The sequence below is a fragment of the Platichthys flesus genome, chromosome 8, assembly GCF_949316205.1.
Source record: "Platichthys flesus chromosome 8, fPlaFle2.1, whole genome shotgun sequence".
Classification (NCBI taxonomy): domain Eukaryota; kingdom Metazoa; phylum Chordata; class Actinopteri; order Pleuronectiformes; family Pleuronectidae; genus Platichthys; species Platichthys flesus.
Window position 1 is genome coordinate 9,544,628 of NC_084952.1, and position 18,267 is coordinate 9,562,894.

Consider the following 18,267-nt stretch of genomic DNA (forward strand, 5'->3'; position numbering starts at 1 on the left):
CTATTCCAAACAGGCAGGTTTTGAAATGGGACAACACCAGTATAAATCTGACATGATTTGACATATTCTTTCACCATATATCAGGTGAGGCTGATATTCACTAGATCAGCTGTGTATCAGTCATAATACAGTTATGTTCTATGCCTTCTCAATGAAGTGATCTCTTATTCGATATTTCCATATTTATGGAAACATCACTGTACTGTTTTCAGTGGTCAGCCCTCATCTGGCACAACGTGCTGCAGAATCGTTATTTGTCATGAGCTGATCTGCTCCTTGCTTGAAGAAGGGACTTTGTCCTCCCCAAAAAGTGACGTTGCATCCTTCCTCTGTGTCTCCATAAAACGTGCCTCGCGCCGTGGACTGTAAGCGCTGCTGCACGCAGGCGAAACGCAGGAGAACTGTCCAGGGCGCGCACGTCTGAATGATCCTAGCTTCATTTGGGAACTGACAACTCCTCTCATCCGACTTGTGTTCTTCAAGCTCGCTTCATTTTCACCCTGCTAACATTTTGTGTTATTGTGGAGCACCTGCCCTGAGCTCAGGAGGCACAGCCGGCTCCTCACTAAGGCTCCGGGAGTTGGACGAGCCAGCTGAGCCGGAGAGCTCCCCCGCGAAACGCGTGATGGGACACGGGAGGATCGCTGCCGCTGTTTGCACGTACACCTGAGGACCCTGTGGATTTAAATACATTTTCAGGGAGGGAAATAAGACACTAAGATTTACTCGCTTTTTAAGAAGAAACTTTCATCAGTCACTCGGAGCTGTGTGCCTCCTCCAGCGACTCCTTTACTTTATTCAGACGCACGGTTTGGGGGATTTTGGTTAAAGTTGGAACGATGGTCTCATCCGACTGCTTCAAACTGCTCGTTTTCATCATCTGCTCTTCACTCTCAAATGGTAAGAAGTCATTCATGCTTATACAGATGAGTTACTTACGCTTGGCAGAGTTTTGTGCATGAAAGAGCAGAATTTGAACATCATAAAGACTCATTGGATTCACTGAATGTCTGAATGCACACCTCTTTTTGTTTGCATTTGATATAGTCAATAATACTTAGGCTACAGGGAATTGATTATATTTAGCATTAGTAATAACACAAATAATAATGGAAATTGTAATCCGCCGTTTCTTGACCCAAATTTGTAAATTTTGTTTGACAGCGTATGACAGAATAAAGTTAAATTAGCTTCTTTAAAGAAAATTGTATGTGAAAATTGGACCTGCAGCTCTCACTTAAGCCACCAGAGGTAGTCTGGTCCCATTGCAATTGTGTCATCATTAACAAGTTAATAAAATGTGCCCATGGCAGGTAATTGAAACACACTTTTTTATTCAAATATACGACTAATTGATTATTGATGACATTTTTTTATTTGTTTTCTTAGACATTCTGAAGATATTGCAATTAAGCCCTTTACTCTAATATTGTGAAAACATGTTTATTCCAGCAATTGTTATCTGTGGGGGAGCAGGATTAAACATTTTGGGAGGAGAATGCATGTTTTTGTTCTGGCAGCACAAACACCCCCATTGTCTCAGTGTCAAAAAACAAGATGGTGTTTAAAAGGTGGAGGTTCCTCCACCCCGGCCAGGTCTGATGTGCCACTGACATGTACAGTGAAGTCTTCCTCATCATCTCCAGATAAACAGCCCATCCAAACAAAGGAAATACTGTTCACACACACACACTCATACACACGTTCAGCCTGTGACGCTTTGTCTACGATGTTTTTGAGTAGATTTCCTTCACTGTCCACACACAAAGCGTGGGAAAGACACAAGGAGGAAGCGGATGCAGGGGCAAGAGGCAGCCTGGAATTGTTCTGGCGAGTAAAGGTCACGGAAATGCGACACGCTACCTGAGCAAAGACTTCTTCCATGAGCTCCTTGTGCTCATATCATGCAATGTCAAGCTCCATCCCCAAGACAATGGCAGAGAGGAAAGGAGTGTATTGTTTCTGCAGAGCAGCTATGGTAGAGCCATTAGTGATTGATGGGGCATCAGGCTGTCTCTGTTTATGCTGAGCGGTGCAACAGGTATAATCTGGTTAATATGACTCAAAGCTGCATGCTAAGCACTGGAACTGAGATTCATGTTGCATCCTGTCGAAGAAACAACAGTCTCATAATATTGATATCAGAATAACAGGGACATATTTTCAAGTCTTTGTCTTGCTCTGTTTCAAAAAATATCAGACCTCTGATAATTTGTCAATATTTAACTTGCAGCTCCTCCTGATTCAAAATTGAATAGAGACTTATTGTTTTGCTTTATGACACCAAATTAAAGGATGTGTAACAGCTCAGGCTAAGGGACTCTGCATTAGATGCTTGCATTGCAGGTTTATTTCAATAGTCTGTGTAATGTTAATGACTAAGCCTTCCACATATCACCAGGAATATTATCCTCTATTAATAATGATTCAGTCAACAATAAATAATGCTAGTTTAATTAAAAGGATTTAATCTGTTGTAAAAGTGAATTGATGAGGCCGAACTGAATATGTTCAGAGTACAGAGTAACACACAGTAGCTTTTGTTCGTGCTGTTTAAGGGCCACTAACCAAACCCTGGAAATAATAATTATTATGGGGATGAGTCTCCTCATGGTTTGAGTTCCTCTGTCTCATCCTACAACGTTTTTTCAATCAGCGATTTCTTCCTCTATGGAGGACAGTGTTTCTTTAGAAGCCATCGTTCTAGCAGAGGGAGTTTGTGCGGTGTCTAATTTGTTTTGGAGTCAGACTATCTTTCCTGCTCTGTTACTTGAGATGAAGTGGAAAATGGGAATGATGAGAGGTCAGCCAAGTGCAGTTGGGACTCATTGCTCACTGGCAGTACGTCTAGGTCCATGCAGCACAAGAAAAACACACATGAACACACTCAAGAATACACATAAACGCACCTCAATTGGAAGTCTCCCAGACAGAGCAAAGAAAAGGTTGCTCCCTCACAATGGGATATTGAACTGTACAAATTGCTTTGTGTAGCTGTTCTTATAGGATGATTGCAGCACCTGGTCCATACTTGGCATATCCAGCCTGAGCTAGCAATATGTTTTCTTTGAATCCTGCATGGGATTTCAATTTTAAGGAGCTTCTGTCTGCCGACTACTCCTAATCACACATGATGGAAGGTGAATCCTCTGGGTTTAACGTTGAGGACCCTCATGCTGAAGATTCCTGTTTGTAGGCTCCCACTCAACTTTATGTAACCTGCAGTGGCCACCCATCTTGGCCAGATGTTCCTGTATTTTTGCTCTTTTTTTTAAGAGGAGTCTGGAGCATTTTGCCTCTAAATCTCCAAAGGCTAATATATGGCTAATAAAAAAGGCACTCGCCCTAACTGTTGTCTTAACCTTGTGCTTGGCAAAGTGGAGGGGTTTCAGCAGGGCTCTGTGTGGCAGGATACGCCAGCACATGAAGCACAGCTCGAGCAGCGGCAGTTACGCTTTACTTAGGCAGATGATTTCATGCCTTGTTGTTTCTTGTGGATTTGTCTCTTTGTTTGTCTTGTAATTTTCACCCTAAAGGCAACATACCATGACCTGTCACGGGCATCGAGAGTTACCACACCATGAAGCCATTGAAGCCTTTGATTATAGCCTTGTTAAGAAGAAGACTCCTGAATGAACCTCTCTTGTGATACCGATGTTTCACTGGAGGTCGTTTTGTTTGACATTTTGAAGTAAACGATCGAATGTTAATATAAAGTATTTTTATTCATTTATAGTTTTTCTTTGTAATTACATCAGATCAGAATTTCTACTTACTTTAACATCTTAAGTTTAGACAATTTTCAGAATTTCTCTAAAAATAATGCAGAGATCTTTTATGAAAATCAGGCAAAGTTCTATTACCTTTTAACAGGTGAAATTTGGTGCAGATTTAAGCAGTTTTTATGCAGATGGTATATGCTTCTGATCTCGAAACATGTGGTGGTAAAGTAGCCAAGCAGCCTTGTCTGAGGCTCTTTGAGTGCAGCTCAAGTTTCTCATCATTGCCCTATGTCATTACGCCTTTTTAATCTCCTGCATTACATGACTAGGCTGCTTTGCCTGTGTGGCTTATAGACATTGACAGTCATTTTTAAATCACTGCCTAGGTTGCCTGGAATTAACACTGAGTCACATGGCTAAGTGACTTGACCACAACACTGTTAACATTCATAGTGAATCATTTTGCTTAATTATTTGTAATTTGTTATCATTAGACTATCTGCAGCCTCAGCAGATCACTTTATATCCTTCGCATGAGGGCAGAAATCTTATCTCGCAAATGTTTAACTCCTGTTGCCATGGTTTCAGTGCAGTGAAGATGACTCACCACCAGTGACCCTGCACTCTTTTATCAAACAATCACTTTCCTCTCCACCCTTTATGTATTGACTGAAATGGCAAGGTTAAACACGTGCATCATAATGCTGTATTGTTTCTTTTACCTTGGAAGCACCAAAAAAAGAAACTCTCCCAATCATTCAAGACAGCTGCGTTGTATAATGACAGGATGGGAAAAACAAGGACATGAATAGTATTCTCTGCAAAATAGAAGGGAATTCCACACATAATTACGAGCAGTTAACGAGTTGTTACTCAGAGTTTCCCATTCAACTCGGTGACAGTGCAGTCGTCTCTCACAGTAGTGGTCTTTATTATGCAATATCAAACATGAGCCATTTGGCAGCATGTTGCAACAGGCTGGTAACATCTTGCCAAAAGTTACACCAACTCACAATTACCCTTCCTTTTGCCTCATTTAGTCTTTCAGCTCAGTAATGTTGTTGTGAAGTCGGCAGTAGTGCAAAACAAAGGGCTGCAAATCAGTCCAGAATAATCCAAAAAATCAATCACAATAAGAAATATAATAGCAATAATTTTTGTATCATTGCACCTCACTCTTAATCTTTTTTTCTTACCATATCATCATCAGTTATTTATCTCACCATAGCTGTGCTCTGAATATCTGCCCCCATGTTACGTCACAATACACCAAATTCCAACAACATAATGAGGGTTGATGAAAGATGAGCAGGGTCAACAATTTCAGTTGCATTGCTGAAATTCATCTTTGATTAATTGCAAAACAGTTTTTGACGTTTGGCTGTTCTATTAGACTAAATATTTAGCATTTTCTGAACCACAAACATTTCAGTAAAAAGTGAAGCGTAAATCCTAGGATGCTGGTCTAATCTAAGTTACCTTGGCCCTGTGTCAATGATCAGATTAATGTTGTCTCACTGGCTCCCCTCATCAGTCGACCGAGAACCTGAACCAGAGTCTCTCAGACTTCTCTCTCTCCCCCTCACTGTGTTTGTTCCATGCCTGTCCTTTTTTTAATGGCCCTTAATGAGAACCAGCTTCAGGCCCCTTTGAACCAACACAATAAGCAAAATTTTTGGCATTTTTCAAGCGATCTGCTGGAGGAATGCGGCACACAGCTGTTCCAGGGGGTTAGGGGTGTCGGGAGGGATGCTTGCTGAGGTCAGCGTTGGGCAGACACTGGAGCAAGTGGAGGTTTTGAGACGTTTGGGTGTAAAGAGACAGCCGTGGGATGGTTTTTTTTCTTCTTCTTTTAGCAGGGGGCCCTGTGGACTTATCCATCTGTAGTGAATTACTGAGAAGAATAGAAGAAAAATTGGCCCGTTTTAAGAGATGAGCTTCCTGTCAATTCAAGGTCAGGATGATGTTTTGGGATGTTTACTTGTTCGAGCAGACACCAGCACTCGTATCGGCACATAAGTCAAAGAAACAAAACGTTAAACATGCATTTTTGCCATTTATATTGAACTAGTCCCAGGGGTCAAATTGTAATTGATTCATTATTGTGCTAATTTTCAGCAATGCACTTACATGAAGTAACTGTCAGTTCTGAGATAAAAAAAAAGATAACTATTTAGACTTCAGAAAGGCAACAACAGATTTTGGATAGTCTTTAATCTGTGAACTGTGATGGTTTATTTGGATCAGGAGTCTAAGTTGTTCTTGATTTAATATACAGCAATGTTTATATGTAATATAAGGCACGTGGAATCCCAACATGAATATGTGTGAGCCACAGCCCTTCCCCGCCGCACAACCTTGGACAATAAAACAATGATGTTATAATACTTTGTGAGGAAGTCAATATTGAGTGCCACTGCCAACACTGGCAATGTCAGCTCATTCTTAGCACCACAGCTGTTCTGAATAATAGACAAATACTCTTTGTGTGTGTTTTCCTCACTCTCTCTTTCTTTGTGCATGTCTTTTGAGCCTTTTAAATGCAGGTGTACTCATGTATGTGTGTGGGTTTCCATGTGTGTGTGCATGCACGCCATGAGAGCCTGGCACCACGCTGTTGTGTAACCTCATTGTCTTTCTTGATTCCGTGCTTACAAGTAAAGGTTTCGCCGTAGGCTGTAGTATTTGCCGCGTTGACTCAATACATTTGTTTTGTGATCACAGTGACAAGTTGTTCAGGGAAGCCAGTGAAAAGAAGGAAATCACATATGGGACGTGACACCCCGCTGGAGAACAGGGAGAATCCCAGTGTTTCCTATGTTGAATGCTGTTAGAGGGACCTCTCAACACATGGAGCTGGCTGCACACCAAACTGAGGCCACCTTTAAATCAAACATCTCCTCTTAATTTCCCCCTGATAATGTTATAATAGCATTCAGAGTGCAAGGTCAATGGTAAATGAAAAAAACTAAAACACAAAGGAGAGGAAGGGAGCAGCCACTAAAGGAGGTTGAACAGTTGATCTATAGGAAACGTGTGCAATATTAATCATGGTTTCGGTAAATCTGACCGTTTTGACCTTTCGGGTAAAGTTGGGCCGCTGCTCCCCATTTTCCCCCTTCCTCCCTCCATTCTTCTTACTTTCTTTCTTTCTTTCTTTCTTTCTTTCTGCTCATCCCAGGACACTCACTGTCCGTTCAGCAACCTGCTCACTCAGCACCGGAAACACCCCCGTTGCTCTCACAGCAGACAGCCACTTGCAAAAGAGGCAGGAGCAATTCAGCACAAAGTGAATCCACATTTCAGTGCTAAAGTGATTCATGGGAGTTTCCAACAATGTTTTCCACTCTGTTGTTAATTGCAATTGTGGTGACAAACAACGGTGTAAAGAGAGAGATGCTGTAAATGTGAAGATTTGTTTAACCAAAGTGCTGCGTGTGTCTGTGTGTGTGTGTCTGTGTGTGTGTCTGTGTCTGTGTCTGTGTGTGTGTGTGTGTGTGTGTGTGTGTGTGTGTGTGTGTGTGTGTGTGTGTGTGTGTGTGTGTGTGTGTGTGTGTGTGTGTGTGTGTGTGTGTGTGTGTGTGTGTGTGTGTGTGTGTGTGTGTGTGTGTGTGTGTGTGTGTGTGTGTGTGTGTACATTCAACAGGGCATTTGGACAGAGATCATTCCCCTAAGATTCTTCCCTCTGAGAATCCCATCATCCTTCGTAATGATGATTCATTGAACCTCATATGCAGGTATGTAGCGCGCATAACCAAATACAACATATTAAGACAATCAATAAAGGCGGCAGTGCATAATGAAAATCAATGATTTATGTGACAAAGGTAAGTATCTTGTCATGAAGAAATTAGCGACAAATGGCTCCAGCTTTTGTTGCCCTTCCCTGGTCACTTAGGATGAGTTGGTCTCTTTTCCTGAACTGTCATTCCAGCCATTAAGGTTAAACCCCGGTCTCATTACATTTAAGAATGGCCGGGGGGGGGAGTTAAACGGGATATGCCGGGTTGTCAGGGCAGTTAGTGGCTACGAAGAAAATGGTACAATGCTTGGCAATGATCCACATTTAACAGTCCTTTAGAGGCGGTGGGACCCAAGTGTTTATTTTATTTGAATTTAGAGAGTCTTGCATCATTTTGTAGGTCCGCAAGGAATGCTTAGGAGCTGTCTATCTAATGTAATGATTCCCTACAAGGCTCGCTAAGATGCCTGGTCCATGCAAGAGGATTTTCGCCAGATAAGAGCAGGAGGTTGCTTAACCAAAAATTCTGCAGGAAAAGGCAGTGGTATGCAAAACATGTTTGATGTTCCTCTGGGATCTCTTTAATGAGAGATTTAAAATAGATGCTGCGTGGAAAGAATGTGTCAGCCGAGCACGTCATTCAAGAGAAACACGTTCCCATGTGAAAGCGCGAGTTATCGGATGACTCTAGATTACTGAAAATAAACTGAAAATGAACATAAAGCCAAAAGGTCCCCAGGGGAGAAGCAGCTGCTGCCACCCTGAACTTAAGATCTTGAAAGGTCATTGCTGGCTTTCCCTCTGAATAGATCCAGTTTACACAGTGTTTGTTTACAGAGAGCAGATTAACAGTAATATAAAGCTGATGTGTCAAGTTCAATATATTAAATTATACATTTTTCACCATCTTTCATCAAACCCGATGCTGAAATGTTGTCCCACTGTTCCCTTTGTTAGAGGTCATGGCTCGCTGCACTGGACACTTGCCGATCCCTTGCGATCCCTTTCATTAGAGGGGGTGCGGACGGAGCCGTGTGAACCAAGACATCACTCTCATTCGCACTGCAGCAATCTGACAGTCACACGTTTGATCGCCAATGACACAGGGAAGTACAGCTGTAAATACACCAAAGATGGTTCGGACCACGTCACCTCGACCTACGTCTATGTCAAAGGTGAGACCTGCAAAGTGCAAGTGACCAGCTCAGCCTTTATCCAGTAGTTTCAGTGCATCAGTAAGAACAAAAAAGAGAGAAACCCGGGCTCTCTTTGTTACATTTATTGCACCTTATTTATCCCACCCAGTCCTTTGAATGTAAATTATTTTCCAGAGGAAAAAAATTGTTTCGAAATACAAAGAACTGGTCTATAAACTGCTGCACCGATTAGCGTTCTTCTTTTTTAACTGAATTGTTTTTCTTCGAATCCATGATTTAACTGTTTGTTTTCCTGAAAGTCATGTTAGAGTCCTGATTTGAAAAAAGGGGGTTTTCACAGGGTTATACACATCTACTGACGCCAGTGGGAATAGTGCCAGTGCTCGACTGTTGAAATGAGCTTTCAAACAGCAGCACTTAATTGACAGAATATAATGGTCAATGAGCAACCTGACATTTTCTGCAAGATACCAAAGCTGGAAAACCTCAACTTCTGCAAGAAAAAAAGGAAGCAAGAACACAGGAGAAAATGAATGACATTTAAAAATAAAAAAAAGGGAATAAAGTTTAACAGAAAGAAGAAGGAAAGAAGTTTTTATTTTAATTATGAAACTGTACACACTGTGTATGACAAGACGGAATTCAGGATGCTGACTAACTCAGGCTGAAGTGTCACAGTTGCTCTTCTCAGAGAGAGGAAGTGGTTTCTTTGGTATGATTGGTTTCTTCTGGAAGTGGAAGAGTGAAGCATGATTGCACAGGAAACCCTGGTCATTGACTGCGATTTCCTGCTCCTGCTACTGTTTTCCTATAGGTCTCCCCTAAAACATCCATTTACAGTTGCACTATTATAATAGAAAAGAAAGTTATGTTTTCAACCAGTTTGTTAGCTTTTTGTTTATTTGGTTGAGGGAATAAAATCACCTTAAAGGGGCAATATCCACTTTAGTAACATAACTTTTATTGAACTTTTTCAAGAAATAATTTATGAAATCATGAATATGTAGAGTTTGAGGTCGTTAGTGAGGGTATGAGCTCTAGTGAGAACCATTCACGTACCAATGGAGATGGTTCGAAGCAACATATGAAGACCAGGTCAGCCTCAGTTGAGATAAGAATACAAGCATGAAATATCCAAAGGGTGTAAAACAGTTGTATACAATGATGACCAAAGTAAATCTGGCTGCTCTGTGAACGTGGTTCCCACTTCGCCAGTGTTTAGTCTAACACTTTCTTTTCGAAGCCCCTCAGCGGTTTATTAGATCATATTCCATGCTTTCTATTCAAATAATAGTTTCTTTATCACACCATTACTGCTTGAGCTCACACCAATCGCAGACTATTTGTGTAGCCGAGAAGTTCCCACAGCCGTTTTGCGATGGCTGGCTGCCCAGTAGGAACTCATTGCTATAGTTTGGTTGCTCTATCTGTGCCCTGCTCCCTTATCCAGCTGAATGAAGTGATTTATTTATATGATCTCTGTGTTAGATGACATCGCCCTGATTTAGTTGCACTTCTCTGGCATTGGGTGTTTTTCCCGCTCTCCCATAACAACACTTGTAACTAGTTATCCTAAGGGATAAAATATCTGCTTTGAAATGCAATTTCTGTTTGACTGGTATTTGAAATCTTACTGATTTGGGGGGGTTTGTTCCTCAGATTCTGAGAAACCTTTTGTGCCGAATTATCCGTCACCTCACATGCTGGGAATCTACAGGCATGAGACCAGCCTCATTCTGCCATGCAGGACTACCTCTCCTGATGCTGTTGTAACACTTATAGGGGTAAGATTCACAATCATTACCCAGCTTCTTTGCAAATGTTGTATTTTACTGTATGTATTAGGATTGAGCCCAGTATTGTATTTTAAAGTCCAGTAGCCTTTCCAAGAGGACATTTTCGTCCAAGTCCTCTACGAGGTTCGCTGCTCTTTTTCATCCTCAGATTAATTTCAACGTGCCCACTCCCTCACTCCGATCTTTTGTGGTAATTTTACTTGGGGACTGGCAGGAAATGTCCAGAAAAAAGTCGGAAGCAACACACTCAAACATTTGCATTCTCACACGCAGCCCCTCCGAAGAATATCTGGAAAATGACATTCCGTGGATGTCTAAAAACACCTTGAGATTTCTCACTCTGTGGGAGTTAATGAAACTGCAGAGAGAGTTGCTTTTGATAAAGCAGCGAAATGTTTACTACACTGCATTTCTAATGGTAATGTTTATTTTTTCTAATAAAGTAAAACTCTGCATTTGTTTCTCAGACATGATTGAACAAGGACCTTAAGGGAAATGACACTGTGCGTCATGGGACTGCCTCAAGATCAGGATTGCTCCATAAGATTGTTATTAATAGGTTATCCTTTCTTGTTGTCTTCTGAAAAAAGTGTTTCCACTCTGTGCAGAAGGCGTCTCACTGGTTCACACACTCCTTGTGTATTAAATCACGTTAGCACAAAAACAAACCCAGGACAGTGGCTCGTCTGAGGGAAGCACAGGGGCGACGACGGGAGTCATCCTGTCTACTTCCTGTAAGAGCAGGAAGGTGTTTCAAGAGTGTTTTTCTCAGAATAGACTCTAGACTAAATTTAGTTACTCATCTCTTACAAACATCAGGAAATGCAGAAGCAAAACAGTCAACACCGTGTCAGGTCACAGGAAACAACAGGTAAATTATGAGGATGAGTGCATTTGATCCCAGATTTAGTGGGAGATGTCGGCAGAAGAGAGCTCTCTTAGCGACTGCGCGACACGCCTCTGCAGGATGTAACAACCTGATTGCCCTAACAGCCACAAATGTGTGTACCGTTTGTCATATGTGTCACAATGCCTACTGTGGACAAACACATCTCACTCAGATGGAACAGATAGTGGTCGAGTGACTTTCCTGCCATTCGAGACTCAATGGCACTCCTACTTCCTGCTCCCTATCCTTCCTTCCCTTACCTCTTGCAGTCCGACTTCTGGCATAAGAACAAACAGCAGAAGGCACGCACATCCTCTTCCGAGTCTGCAATGTTTTGTGCTCCATTGCATCCATGATTGCAGAGGTTACACTCCACACAACAATGAGACTAATTAGACCTTCACTCTCGCAGATGTCTGTGCCCAGCTGAGCCAAGCAGAGCATGAATTACATGTTAAATCAAGTTGAGTGCATTACAGTTCGCTGTGTCTGCCTCAGTGAATATCACGAGGGTCACCAAATATCTGTGGGCTCTGACAAAACGTCTCTGCTTTCTTGTCTTGATTGAAGGTACCACCATTAACAGAGAAGATTGTTAAGGAGATGGTTTGGGATCCAAAGGTGGGATTCAAGATTCCCTACGGTCCCTTCACTTCGTACTTCTCACTCACCTGTCGAACCGTGGTTAACGGTAGTGAGTTCCAAGCAATGTACTATCCCAAAAGACTGAGTGAGTTTTATCTTTCTGTTTAAACCTGCTCAGTGGAAAATGAAGACCATTGCTGATGAAGACGCTTCTCTGTTTCACACTCTTCTCTTGTCTTTTTTCAGCTATGGTTCTTAATAATGTAAAAATCACCCCAGATCATGTAAGACTCTTGGTTGGAGACACCCTCTTACTCAACTGCACGGGTGAGACCACCTTTAATGGAAGAATCAACTTTACGTGGGATTTTCAAAAGAAGAGAGTAAGTTGAGGATTTACTGTTAGAAAAAAAGAACCATCACAGATTGTAGCAATGCTGTTTATGGTGCTTGCTTTGTCTTCAGGAAAATCGACATGATATTATTAAATCCAAAGTCCGCCCTGCTTTAGACTTTGTGATGAGCAGTGCTTTAGTGTTGCCAAACATCACCATGGAGGATAAAGGGCTGTACCGCTGCAAAGCTGAGGTTGATAGCACCAAACACAAGAATACCACAGCAAAACTCCTCATCTTTGGTGAGCATACTTTGCATGGATTAACAATGTGATAATGTATTGAAAAGTGGGTTTATATTTATAAATATCACTCTGGTTTTCTTTATTACAGAGCATCCGTTCCTCAACGTCTCCTACAAGCACAGGCGGAACAGTACAGTGACCGTCGAAGAAGGTAAAAGGAAGCACGTGTTTGAACCCAAGGTCAACGCCCTGCCCCCACCAGACCTGATAGCATGGTGAGTAATAGTTTGAAAAAAATTTGTGGCAGCTCCTCCACTATGAAACTCTGTCAGGAGATGGTGAGGTGGTGTCTGGTTATAGATATATTGGAATTATTCTAGATTCAAATCTGTCATTCGAAAAACTTCAAAAAGTGGCCAGTCCCATCAAATTGTAACTGATTAAGTCAGACTTGATGTATCCAAACCTGTTTATACGTGATGTATATAACATTGTAAAAAATCAATTTAAGACCCTATAAACATTTGACTCACGGGCCAACAGCTTTCAATGTAATACAGTAAGAAATCAAAATGTATTTAATTTAAATAGATGTAAACATTTTGTTGATGCTTGCCTCATCTTTAAGGTTTTATATGAGCCTACACCTCCCACACTGAGTCAGTTTATAACACTGAATTCTAAAAGTGCCAGGGTCTTCTCAGTCAGAGCCTCCCACTACTGGAGAACTCTAGAGTACTAATAACCTAACTTTTAGGTACAGTATTAACTTGAGATATGATATTGAGATTCAAGCAAACCAAACCTGCAATAATGTGCAATCATTCCACTTCATCTTTGACATTATGGTCTCTCACGGTGTTTATGTAACTTGCGCTTGCCTTGCTTGCCAATATATTTAATGTGTATTGTTTTTATCGTGACACTTTAACTACGATAAATTATTTTATTCTAGTTTTTGAAAAAAACTGCAGCTTGTTAACAGCCTTTTCTTATGATTAATAAGGATTGTGCAGTGCCTAATAAATAAAAAAGAATATTATCGTTCATGCACAATAAAAATCACTTTCTGTGGTTCTAATTTTCAGGTATAAGGACGGGGTCCTTATCAAGAAGAATTCCACCTGTTACAAGATGTCTGGCTACAACTTATTCATCACGGATGTGGAGCAGAAGCATGCTGGGGTCTTCACCATAAGCCTTGGCAGCCAATCAAAGGGCTTGTACAAGAATCTGAGCTACACTCTGGTAGTCAAGGGTAAGCTGTCGCCATAAACCTGATGAAATTAACCAGTGCCTCGGCTTTGGACTGTGGCGGCCCCAGCGCTGTGGCTGCTTTCGGTCCAGTTCACTGGACGGCAGGTAGCAGCTCTAGTATGAGAGGAATTTGAGGGCTTGTTGATTCCAGGGCTGGATTGACGTAGCCGGGGCAGCTGTTGTTGATTATTGGGGCTCTTTTGAAGGGGCTTTTCGCTGTGTGTAAATGGCCTGGGCTCGATTCTGCTTACAGACTCCAGCCGTTCAGACCTCCCCAGTCCCCAACATTTATTTGCATCCTCACTATGTGTATATACAGTGCAGATCATATAATGTTCTGGGCCGTGTATATATACCGAAACAAGGACTGAGCATGTAATTCAATGAGGACTTTGCAAAGAGTGCTTATAACTGTTAACACAAGGTTATATATGATTTAGTGTATATCAGTTACTTGAAGCTTACCCAGGGGGGTAGAGTTATTTTCATTGCATTCTTTAAACATTGTCAAGCTATCCTGATAGCGTCCCATTTTTTTTTTTTAATCTTCCTCTTGCTGGCTTGATTTGTTGGAATTAAAAAAAGTGAAGAGGCTTTGCTGGTATCAATTAGGGAGCTATTTAAAACTCTGTTTATCCGTTGTTTAGAGCTGTCACAGTGCTACAGATTATGACTGTTTTCAATGTGATGAGTGTTTGTGTGATCGGATGCAGATTTTTGTGGTCTGCCAAGCGCTGTCACTACATGTAGATTGACGGTTCTGCCTGTTCGGAACATTGACAATGACCGTATGATGTGTCCTACCTCCAGAGGTGGGACGAGGACCTTTGTCTGTTACTTATTACGACGAACACATGGTTGATACCCTGACCTGGGCACGGGCCACGGTGCGGTCGTGCTTTGACCTACAGCCCTGTGCTAGCCAATCATCCTGTCAGTCTTCTCGTTCACAGTGTCTAAAGCACAACTGGTGTCAGTGGTACCTTTTCATGGTTATCCATCATGACTGCCATCCCTCATTATAAAGACATTATAAGATTCCACAGTTGGCTGGGTTGGGTTGGGTTGGCAGATGGAGGATCTAACCTGTGCTCTATCTCTCTCGTCCTCTCTCCCTCTCTCCATTTTTGTGTGTGTGTGTCTGTGTGTGTGTGTGTGTGTGTACATGTGTGTCTTTCAATGCACTTCTCTCTTACAGTGAAGCCAACTATTTCAGAGGCGGAGATTGCCACTGTGGACGTGCAGCCTTACATGCTTGGCAAAAAGCATCAGCTAACCTGCACTGCTTATGGGTTGCCCCTGCCAACCGTCACGTGGCTCTGGCAGCCATGTCGCTCGGATCCTACGCTTACAAAGTGAGTCACCATCTCGCTATGTTCCAAGCAGAGAAAATGCTTACTCTGGATTTCATGCATTCATGGTCTGTAAACTTTCTTCAATCAGGAAGCATTTTTAACGTATAAGAGGCAAAACGTTCCTTTAAACACAATGTCATTGTAAAAAAGTTTTTATTGGTGGAAAACTTTGTTTTATGGAATCTGTGTCCAAAAATCTTGTCATGCTTGAAAAATGTTAACATGAAGCAGGACCATATCAGTCATGAATACCCAACTGAAGATACATTCAAATCAATTATATGCCACTAAAACACGTTAAGATTAGATTTAGGTTGCACTTTTCTCCTAAAGTCCACTGCTTATTGAATATATGGATGTTCGTCCACATGGGAGGCTAAAGAGAAACGGTAATCAATGCAAATGTCTCTACTGTTGTAAATATGAAGTTCTGTGATCTACTGCAAAGGTAATATTTGTGCACAAATACCACATCGATGTTGGAGGGAAAAAACGTACAACCACAGTTCTGGAGCTGTATTTACAAAGACACAGACAATCAAGCATTACAGACTTCCAGAGCCACAGTTCCAGCCCAGGGATCCCACTATAAAGCAGATCAAGATTGACCGAATTGACTTGAGCCCAGAATATGACAAATTAATCAAAGAAACGCGGCCCCTGAGAGCTGCCCTCTCGTCTGTGGTCAGCGGTTCTGTGGACTGAAGTGGAAACATAGGCGAAATATATTAATCTCAGATTCCCCTAGCTGCCACAAAGCCGTACATGACTGAGTGTATGATTGAACATGTATGAATACCGGACTGGTGGTGAACCCACAAACAAAATGAAAGTTCCCTGAGACATGGCTTGTCATTGACAGAGGGAGACCTGCAACTTGTAAGATGAGGGAAACAATGGGCCATTACCCTTGGGCTATCAGGCTTCAAAGCCGTTAACAAAAACAACACTGAGACTAAATTATGTTTACACAGTGTTAAACCACCAGTGCCTCCATTATTTGATTAAATAAATAATCTCAAAAACCCTCTTGTACTTGGCAGATTTGTGATAAATAAAAGCAGAGTGTTAGTCGGGTCAAAGCGACTCCTCCTGTCGGCCTAAAGATAATCAGGACTGGCACTAGGAACAGTGGCTGGGCAGTGGCATCCAGTTAATGAGACAGAGGCCTGGTGGGAGGCCAATGTGCAAAATGTTTGTTTTATACAGCCCTGACCCGCCAAAGTACCTGCTGCTGCAAATTCAACATGTCGCCCATCATGATCATATCTCATCTAAATCTTTGGGAGTTTGATGGGTTGAGGGAGGCTCAGTGTTGGATGTGGCATAGGGCTGACCGCTTAGGAAGCAGAAGTATTGGGGTGTCTTTATCACCAGGTTAAGAAGTTATCAGCTCTCTCCCTTGTTGATCACCAAGGTCTTACGATCAACCTTATCTCCTCTAGCCAGAATGTTGGGGGGGTGTTCCTGTACGAGGTGACGCATAGCACAACCCTTCCTGTCGCTGTTGCTGTTTCCTCCTCTGCCTCTCCTCTCATCAGGCTGATTGTTCCCCACCGCGGGCGGTGAAGGGTTTGGGGGTGGGGGGTCAAATCCTTTCTCTAGGTTTTATAACCCAGACAAACTGGTCTAGACCTGGCCTCTACCCAAATCAATCCCTTTCTCTCCTAGTGTTACACCCCGGCTCCCACTTAAAAAAACATGAAAGTCTTTTTTTCACTTGTGTTGCAATGTTCAAAGTCTAACACTTGTACATGTATTGTGTGTTTTCTGTCCTGCAGTTGCATTTCTTACACTGAACCAATCCCGGTCAGTACTGATAACAGGGGAAATTACTCGCACAACTGGATTAAGAGCATAAGCACAAAGCTTGAACTGGTTAAAGGAAAAAACAAGGTATGTGGTTTCCACTCACTATTTAAATGGCGGATACACTAATATGATACTTTTCTCACTGTGAAATGTGGTTGACAAACAGCTGTGACCAGATCAACAGTATTTACTCATGAACAATCAAGATGTGATGAGGCTGTGTAAAGATCCACAAAACTTCCAAGAGCAATATCAGATTCAAGCAGAAATCTCCCAAGACCAGAGCTTGAAAGTTTGATTCAACATCTGAAATCCATAAATCCTCACAATTTTCCTCCTACTGGCAGTGATGCTGTTCTTCCCTTCACTGAAAATGATTTGTCTTGTCTGCATTCATTTTTTGATTTATGTAACTGTGACCAAAACCCTGGAGAAGGCCCTCCGTAGAGGCTTTGAAGAAATCAGTTTTGTTTTTCATAGCTGCACATTAAACAAGACGTTATTAGTTTTGGGAATAAACAGCCAAGAAAATACAGGAAGTCGTGTAAACGATGCAGTACATCTTAAAAGGAAGAGGATATATTGATTAATATTTTGCATGTGCAACACAAATTAAAGAGGTAAAGGCTTTTGTATAAGCAAGATCTCTTACAGAGCATTCTTGCCACCTCTACTATCTCATAATTAACAGCCACACTTCAGTAGAGTCCTCCCACTGAAGTGAAACACACGAAGAAGACCTCTAGATTAAACAGCTGCAGCTTCGTTCTTGGCCGCCGACACATTGTTTTGTTGTGACATCAGTTAATCTTTTCTGTTGACTCTAGAGTTAAGCTTTATAAACAGTTCAGAGGCTATGTGGCTTAAAGCATGCATGTGCCAAAGGATGAGAATAAACCTGTCTAGAATCTATTTTGTGCCATTGCAAGTGAAGATGAGTCGTCTCAGCAAATAATGCATGTACTCATGGGGATTATATAAATAAGACATGATGACAAATATAATCTATGCCGGCAGATATAAATAATTCATTTTACACTATAAATTCAACAAGATTCAATAAGTAAATTTATATGCGCTCGGTATTGAGGCCTCATAGTTAAACCTATCAGTCGGTCAGTTTTTCTGAAAGGACAGCAAACACATTATGCCATGCAAGCGTAAAAAATGCCATGCATGCATATGTACAGGGGCAGGCTGTTACTAAAACCCCAAAGATAATAAAGAGAAGACCTGCACTATCTTGCAGAAGTCATTCCATAGGATTAGGTTAAATAAACCCCATTATAGCAGACTGGCTCAAATTAGGGCTTAAATTCATTGGCATACAACTGGAGAGGAATCAGTGAATCTTCCATGACAACTATTTGCT

General features: G+C 41.7%; 1 protein-coding gene across 1 annotated transcript in view; it reads left to right on the forward strand.

Moving 5' to 3' along the window:
- The first annotated feature begins 386 nt into the window (after positions 1-386).
- The window catches only part of kdrl (kinase insert domain receptor like), a 42,422-nt gene continuing 24,541 nt past the window's right edge, over positions 387-18,267 (forward strand). Inside the window, exons 1-11 of the mRNA XM_062393528.1 lie at positions 387-900; positions 7,369-7,459; positions 8,422-8,639; positions 10,281-10,405; positions 11,877-12,036; positions 12,138-12,274; positions 12,357-12,528; positions 12,620-12,746; positions 13,560-13,729; positions 14,927-15,083; positions 16,865-16,979. Coding sequence (XP_062249512.1) covers positions 840-900; positions 7,369-7,459; positions 8,422-8,639; positions 10,281-10,405; positions 11,877-12,036; positions 12,138-12,274; positions 12,357-12,528; positions 12,620-12,746; positions 13,560-13,729; positions 14,927-15,083; positions 16,865-16,979 — 1,533 coding nt within the window. The 5' untranslated portion in view covers positions 387-839. The remainder of the gene's footprint in view (positions 901-7,368; positions 7,460-8,421; positions 8,640-10,280; positions 10,406-11,876; positions 12,037-12,137; positions 12,275-12,356; positions 12,529-12,619; positions 12,747-13,559; positions 13,730-14,926; positions 15,084-16,864; positions 16,980-18,267) is intronic.